This window comes from Pyxicephalus adspersus, chromosome 5 (assembly GCF_032062135.1).
Source record: "Pyxicephalus adspersus chromosome 5, UCB_Pads_2.0, whole genome shotgun sequence".
NCBI lineage: Eukaryota > Metazoa > Chordata > Amphibia > Anura > Pyxicephalidae > Pyxicephalus > Pyxicephalus adspersus.
The window spans coordinates 8,252,071-8,260,325 of NC_092862.1; the positions used below are offsets into that span (position 1 = coordinate 8,252,071).

The 8,255-nt window shown below is 39.1% G+C and overlaps 1 protein-coding gene across 3 annotated transcripts in view; it reads left to right on the top strand.

The window, feature by feature from the left end:
- Window positions 1–8,255, top strand: part of ZFAT (zinc finger and AT-hook domain containing) — a 127,279-nt gene that overhangs the window by 115,234 nt on the left and 3,790 nt on the right. For 2 of the 3 annotated variants that reach the window (XM_072410633.1, XM_072410634.1), the window contains exons 15-16: window positions 4,115–4,241; window positions 6,794–6,918. In XM_072410633.1, coding sequence (XP_072266734.1) covers window positions 4,115–4,241; window positions 6,794–6,918 — 252 coding nt within the window. The remainder of the gene's footprint in view (window positions 1–4,114; window positions 4,242–6,793; window positions 6,919–8,255) is intronic. The other variant, XM_072410635.1, reaches the window with a different exon arrangement.

The following is an 8,255-nucleotide window of genomic DNA, read 5'->3' on the forward strand; positions in this document are numbered from 1 at the left end:
ACTCAGGTATACAAGACATAATGCAATTCCACATTCATCATATATTTTTTTCTTTTTAATGTGAGTGCATGAATTGGTGCCATTAGCCCCAGCACTGCAAAGCTCAGAATGGGATTAGGAGACGCAATACAACACTGAACGCTTGTGCTGCTGGGCTCTTGTTCTAGTAAAGGGACAGAGGGCATGCTGAATTGAGGAGAGCGCAATGGCTGGGTTGGGATGTCAAACACATGTGCATAGGAGCTACTTCATCCTGGAATGGAATCGTAGTGACCGTACCTTTACCATCGCGGTAAAGACTAAAAGGGAAACCCCCAGCCTCGGATACATTCATCATATATCCTAGGAGACTGTGGGCTGCTCCTTTTGTGCATGCCAGATCTTGGGCAATGCTCAAGGAGCTTTTCTGCATTGTAAATGTTTTACACGTACAAGGAGGCACACCCCCTGATCTTGTGCATGTGCAATGCGAGATTGGGTGATTTAAGAAAAAGAAGACGAAGATGGCTTTACCTGGTGTCCAGACATTGTCAGAAAGAAGGAAGATGGGACAGTGTGGAACCTAACAGACTTAAATGGGCAGCACGGTGGCTCAGTGGTTAGCACTCTGGCCTTTGCAGCGCTAGGTCCCAGGTTCGAATCTCAGCCAGGACACTATCTGCATGGAGTTTGCCAGTTGTCCCCGTGTTTGCGTAGGTTTTCCCTAGGTATTCAGGTTTCCTCCCACATTCCAAAAACATGCAGTTAGGCTAATTGGCCTCTTCCCAAAAATTGACCTTAGACTTTATTAATGACATATGATTATGGTAGGGACAGCTAGTGACATAAATATGGACTTTGTAAAGCGCTGCAGAAATACTGGATGATAATAAAAAAAGATTGCTGAGAATTCAACTGCTTTCCACCAATAAAGGTGAGACGACAACTCCAGCTCCGACTTGTGCAGTCTCACAATGTAAGCCAGGTGCCTATAGAGCCACCTGGATTATTAGAGTTCTCAGATATCTCAAAAAAGCACATTGCCTCAGTTATTCTTTGTAAACTGGTAACATTTTTTTCCATTTAACAGATTCTCTTAAATTGTTTTCCCATTTGTTCAAAAGGTAACAAAAATGAAAGGAGAAGTTGCTGGAAGCGGCTTAATAAAGTGGCAGATCTGTCGGAATGGATTTGATTCCGTTCCATTTTAATTGTCCCGAGTTATTCCATTTTGCTGTACAGAACGGCACTGCCTGACAGCCAGGGGCCCATAATGTGATGTGAAGAGAGCTTCAGGTTCTGGCACTGTCACTGGGCACTGTAGGGTTTGTGATGAATGTGCAGCCTGTCAGGGTGTTGTCAGATAAGCCGCAGATCCATGCTACTAAGCAGCATCTGTTTACAGTGATTAATGTGCAGACAATGCATGGAGTAAATGGCGCATCAACAGTACTTTGTGTCTAATAGGTAATGTATTGCCTTTCCTCCACAATCAGGTGTAGATGTCATTGTACTTCAAGGCATTACCCAGCAGAATCCTTGTGTCAGAGATCTGTTAGTAAGAGGGAGAAGTGGAGTTTAATAGCTGAACCACAGGCGAAATAAATTGATAGATGAAATACATATAGTATATAGTTTTACATGGCCAAAGGACTTTTATTTCTGTCCATTCCATCCCGATGTTTCCCCTGCAGTACAACTTAATGACTCCATCAGCTGCTCCTCTCCCATTCTGATATATGGAGAAAGCTGCAAGAGCTTGCTACCAAGTCATTTTCCTGGACATTTAAAAAAAAAAAAGAAAATCAAAAAAGAAATCACCAGAATTGCTCACTGGGTAGATCTGCCTATAGTGTTCATGGGATCAGTCTCAGGGGCTCACAGTATGTTAGTTTAAATTATGTTTGCTAATAATTCAAAGAATTTGATTTTAGACTTTTGGGAAAAGCAGCAAACCATATAAGAAGGGAGACAGGAATTCTGGGAAAATATACTTGTTGAACATAGGTTATTCAGTTCAAAATAATAATAATGTATAAACTTCATTTTTTTTCAACGCGTTTCGCAGTTTATCTGTCCGCTTCTTCAGGAAAGTCTTTCACACCTTAAAAATAACAAACATGCTAATAAAAATACTTACAGACTTTCTATTGCACCTGAGCTTACATTATAGTCCCAGGTTCCTCGTGGGTTGACAAATTAATAAACATGTTTAGGTTATTATGATGTGTCGCCATTATAATTACTTATCCCTATGTATTGGAAATCTCCTTTTCCCCTCCTCCTCCCCCCCATTAAAAAAAAGTAAAAAATGACCCAGGTTGTCTTTTCATATTAAAAGCCCGTAGGCCGACGTGCAGGGGTGCTGTACCCTTGTTTGGAGCTTTTGGGCCCTCTATATGAAGACCGCTGACTGCAGTCTTTTCTGGTTTTTAAATTCATACCTTCTGGTAGGCATATGGCTGTGGGATTTTTTGTTTTACCTTAATTTCTAATGTGTGACATGAAAGTGCTTTCCATCGACTCATCAACCCATATTGTACAGTTTGTTAATTGCACTTAATTGCTTGATACGTTTTTTTTTTTTTAACAATAGCATACATTTGTTTCACTGTTTTCAGTACATGATAAATATCTCTGATTATTCAATATTTAAAGATATACTGATGCATACGTTAATAGAACACCTTTGATGCTCTGTTCATTATGTTACTTAATTAATTCTATACAACGATAAAAAAAATCTCTTTTGGATGTAGATATATTTTAAATGGCCACTTTGGGTTCACACTCACTCTCCCCAATAATCCCCTCTGAAGGCTTGGATTATACTTGTACCAGTTCCAACCAAGATGTCTATTAGTATTAAAACCTTTAAATCAAGTAAATGTACAAGTGGTCATCACAACCCAAGTTTCTGTTTAGATACGACCCGCAGGTCACATTCTCTGCAAAAATATAACTTATTAGCTTCAAAATTATACAATAGCCAAAATGTCAAGAGTGCTAGTTGGACATTAGCGAGCAGCTGAAGTCTAAAATTACAACACTGCAAACACGCTGTGTGCTTGTCTCTAATAAATGTCAGCAGAATATATAATGAGTATAAAAAGAATACAAGCAACACATATTTACATTATTTACATTCTGTTCAATAACCTGAAACTATGTTAATGGAAATTCTAATTATCCATAACCCTCCTTATGATACCAACTGTATTAACCAGGCAAGAAAAAAAAGAAAAGATCATTTAAATTTTCAATATTCCATAGGAATTAAATCCATTTTTTCTGCACTGAATGCCTTTTCAGGCCCAGGTATTCCTTTACAAAATCAGTTTAGGCATCATCACTAGGCTCTATTTAACCCGTGCAGAGAGCAGACCAACTACCAAATATGTATGTATGTGTATGTGTGTGTATATATGTATATATATATATATATATATATATATGTATGTATGTATGTGTGTGTATGTATATATATATATATATATATATATATATATATATATATATATAAAAGCCTTTGGTGGATGATTTGAGGATGGCTTCCTCCTTCCTGACAGAATATTAGATGAGGACAATTTCACGGATAGTACTTAATCAAGATATAATACCTGTAAATATTACACTTGATCGTCATTGCAATGCATAGACTGTACTCTCCCCAGATGTTTTTTAAGCTGGGTGGTAACCCCTGTATTGTAACCTTCAGCGAAAACTTAGGTGATTACTGAAAAGTGCCGGGCGGTGCGCCCAGCTAAAAGGCACTGGAGAGAACACTGGTAGATCTAATGCTCGGTCTACTTTAAAAGCAACACTTTAAAAATATAGTAATAAATTCAACTATTAGTAAATTTGGAATATAATGTACAAATAATACTTCATTACAGCATCATGGAGGAAGATAGGAGGAAGGAAGGAGGAAGGAGGAAGATGACATCTATTTTAGGGAATTCTTAGACCAGTTACTCAATACACTATCGCCCACCCAAAACTGAAGTATCTCTTTGTTGTGAAGTTGGCTTTTAAGCAAGCAAGCAATTCTTTAGCTGTGTGCTCTTTAATCTTTGTTTCTTGCCTGCTTGATGTTTATGAAGCTTTCTTTGTGTTTATAATGTGCGACATTCAGCAGCTGGTGGATGTGACCGAGGAGATCTCTACGCAGTTCCTTCATATCACTGAAGCTGAAGCAGATGCTCAGGGAACTCACGCAGCTGTTGCCGCTCTCCAGGATTTGAGATACACCTCGGAAACCAGTAAGTGGAGCATGAAGTTCAGCCTTTCCGAGCCCTCACGTGAATAATTAGGAGCGAGAAAGTAAATATCGGCACTTGTGTATTATAATTTCAGATTGTTTGTTTCACCAGCACCTAGTGCATGTTAAAGGGAAGTTTAAAGTTCAGCCTTTTGATTAAACTGTAAGATGTTTGCTCTGCCCATTTTCTCATGGTTCTGCACTTGACTAGGTCCTTTAGGTCCTGTCCACATCTACTGGTCAAAATAGGTTATTGGTACCTAGGGGATTCCCTGTAAGTGGCTACTGAAATTCATAGGAACATGAGTGTAACCACCTCTCCTACACATCAGATAAATATTATTTTGGGTTGAACAATTTGTAGACAATTTTTTTTACCTGCATTGACAATTTTCAGAATGGTCACCAGACACAGGGTTATGGAGGAGGTTTAGGGTAGCTTGAGTACTTGAGTAAGTTTAGGTTTTGAATCGTATTACAGGTTATGATATGTTGGTTAGATGTTGAAGAGTTAAACCAACATCTAATGATGAGATTTTGGGGTTTTTTCCCCCATTATGAAGGTTTCCCATTATTCTTGTTGGATATTTTTAAATATCTTGAAGAAATGCTAATATATGCAACTCACACTAATTAAACTGCTAAGTAAATCATCGTTTTGGGAGTATTTATGGCCAGTGTTTTATCTTGTTTCTCCAACTTTCTATGTTCCATCTAAGTTTAAAGCAGGTCCAGTTATGATGGACAACAAGTAACCCATACCAAAGTTAGAATAAGTATTTTGTTGAACCATTTTGAACCTGGCTCATGTGTTGGCTGAGACCTGACTTTCAAAGAATGGGGCCAATGAAGGGCAAAACAACAGGTTTACCTATATGTTGGCCAACCAGTTGAACCATATGACGATTTCTTAACACCTCCATCATTTTGTTCAGCCATGGGGATCGAGACAGTGTTAGCCCTCCAAATCATGACTTGGAGCTAACATAGCTGAGATGTTCTCCATGTTAATTTGACAGGTGGGTGCAGTCAACCCCCAATACCGTCACATGAGTGATTGGAGAGTCATATGCTCTCTATGCCCAGTAGTACCATGTAGAAATAGAAGTGTATCCTGTATGTGGAACTTTATATAGTGATCCTTTACTTGGATTTTATTTGGATTCTACCCAGAGCTATGCACACTGGACAGCTTAAGGGTCCTTTAGTCTACAATTTCATTGATAACTTTTAAAAAGAGCAACAGAACATTTTACTATAATTTCTGCTTTCATAAAGTTATATAGTTCAATTGATTTAACAATATACAACTTCTGAATAAATAGAAGATACAACTTCTGAATAAATACGGAAACCTTTTTTTATTAGTCTGCTTACTTATAGACAGACATAATCTTTTATCCAGAAATCATAAAGTTGATATTTGGCTCGGAGGTAGCCATTGACAATGGCCATTGGCCACTGAACCAAAACTGGTTACTAATTATGAGGATGGGAGATCTGGACGTTTTTGTAGCACTGAACGAGTAGTAAGCACATTATTACCAATGTAATATTTACTTTGTTCTCCATAGAAAGCAGGCAGGTTGTGGCTGGCGAGACAGGCCAGCAGAGTGTTGTACATACCTTCCCAATAACATCACAGCAACTTATCTCAGTATTCCTCTTAAGTGTCCTCAGCCCAGTGGGCTTGATTGTTGGGCAAATAGTAGAATGCTTTTAGAAGTGGATGTCCATCTGGTGCAGCCAGTGCTCCTTGGTGGACTGTATTTGCATGAAAATGGCCCTAGAAACCACCTTCATGTAATGCTGAGCCTCAGTGACTGAATGAAATGGGAAGGCCCAGGACAGTCAGGCCAGGGAAGAAAAGACTAAAGAATGTTGGGCATCTTCAGCCAGGAAATGAGGCAGTCTCTGTCGGACTGCAGCTTCCAATGCCCATTAAAAGAAGCTCACAGTGTGCAGAGATATCAGAGTAAGGAATTTCAGACCACGAGAGGAGTCGGTATAACTGTGCAGAACTGAAAAGAAGGCTGGAGGGCAGACTTAGGATGCACTGATGAGTAAATTAGGTATACGTACAATATTAACTATTAGCAGCCCACCATCTTTGCCTTTGACCCATAAGTGGTGCACACAGAGGAAGAAGATTTGCATAATAGAGTCTGTATAGCAATAGGTGAGCCTAAACCTAATTTGTGAACATTATTTGTTTTCATATGCGAAATTTGCTATGCAGAAGACTCGCTTTGTTTTTCTGGAATACAGCAGATGGTCTCACAGATGGCGGCTTTAGAGGAACCATACACAGCACAGGGAAAAAAAGAAAGACTTTTATAAAGCCACTCCATACACAATCCTTTCAGATGATGAAAAAAATTGTGTTAATTTCCTGCTCATTAATTATGTATTTTAATACACCGGGAAAAGTGACTTTTATTTCAAACTCTCCACTCATTGTTTTATGAAAGGCCGCAAAGGGCAAAGAGCGCATTAGAAAAGTTTTATTATCCTGGCTGCAGTTAACTTGTTCCTATTGATTTTTTTGATAAGGTGAAAAGCTCGACCCCACAGCTGTGAACATACTCCAACAAATCATCGAGTTGGGCACAGAGTCCCATGATGCCGTTGCCTCCGTCGTTGCTATGGCACCCGGAACCGTGACAGTTGTTGAGCAGGTAATTCCCTTATTTTCACCTTAATGGGATTGCAGCAGACATTGCAGCTTTGATGTTTTAGAGGAAACTACAATGTGTTTTTCACAAGAATACATTTACATTTTCTTTGCGATGTCTGCCTGGAAGTACTTTCTAATATGAATTTTTCTTGCTCCATATTGGCTTGTTTGTATTTAATAATATACATAATATGGCCAAATGTTTGTGTAAAACTGACCACATTTTTTAATTTTCTTAATAGCTCTGCCATTTGTGAGCAGCGGATCTAAATAAATTGAACTGTAGTGGTCTTACATTTTTACATCAGCCTCAGAGGTTTTGTTCTGCGAGGTGCAAACTATAGGTTATTACATTTTATATAAGCGTGGTAAATGTACCAGTGACCGCAGATTGTTGTTGTACTAGAGGTAAGGAGATGGAAGATTGACCTTTGCGCTGTATGAAGTTAACATTTCCATAAACTACTTTTGTGGATAACCGTAAAACTCTATTTTTCCACTTTCCACTTGATACAGAGCTTGTTTCATTCTTGTGTCTTTTTTTTGTCTTTGGCATTAAGCATTCTGTGTCTTCGGGATCCAACGGAGGATCTGTAAGGCTTCCTGACACTGTTTTATCCATGTTTAATAAAGACTAAATCCACATCTCCTTGGAGTCTCCTTCAGGCTCTTTCCTTCCCCTTGTACAATACATAAGCCTCGTCCTGCTGTACAGCTGATCATTGCTGTGTTTGCTGAGCCTGAGGGGAGCACATGTCTCTCACAGTGCTGTGATAACTTCATCAGATTGTTTTCCTGCAGAAAGATTTATTTTGAAACCGTAGCTTAACAGAATTTTGAGCTGCTTTACAAAGTGTCTCTATTTCTGTGTCTTAACAGGTCTCTCCCTGTTCCTTACTTGTCTCTCATTCTCTAACCCGCATGTGTCACTTTAACTTTCTTCTCCATGTTTCTCTCCTTTTCCTTATGTCGTTCCCTTTTCTTTCTCAGATAAATTCTCCCCATGTCTCCTCTGTTACCTTATCTCTCTCTCTCTCCTCCCGAGTCTGTAACTCTCCCTATCTCTCCTTTTCCTCAATCCATTCTTCTTTTTGCTTCCATGTCTCTGTCTTTCCTTCCTTCCATTTCTCTCTCTCTTTTACTTCCTTGCTTCTCTCTTTCCTTTTTTTCCTTTCTTCCCTCTCTTTCCTTTTTCCTTTCCTTTCCTTCCTTCCCTCTCTCTCTTTCCTTCCTTCCCTCTCTCTCTTTCCTTCCTTCCCTCTCTCTCTTTCCTTCCTTCCCTCTCTCTCTTTCCTCTTTCCTTCCTTCCCTCTCTCTCTTTCCTCTTTCCTTCCTTCC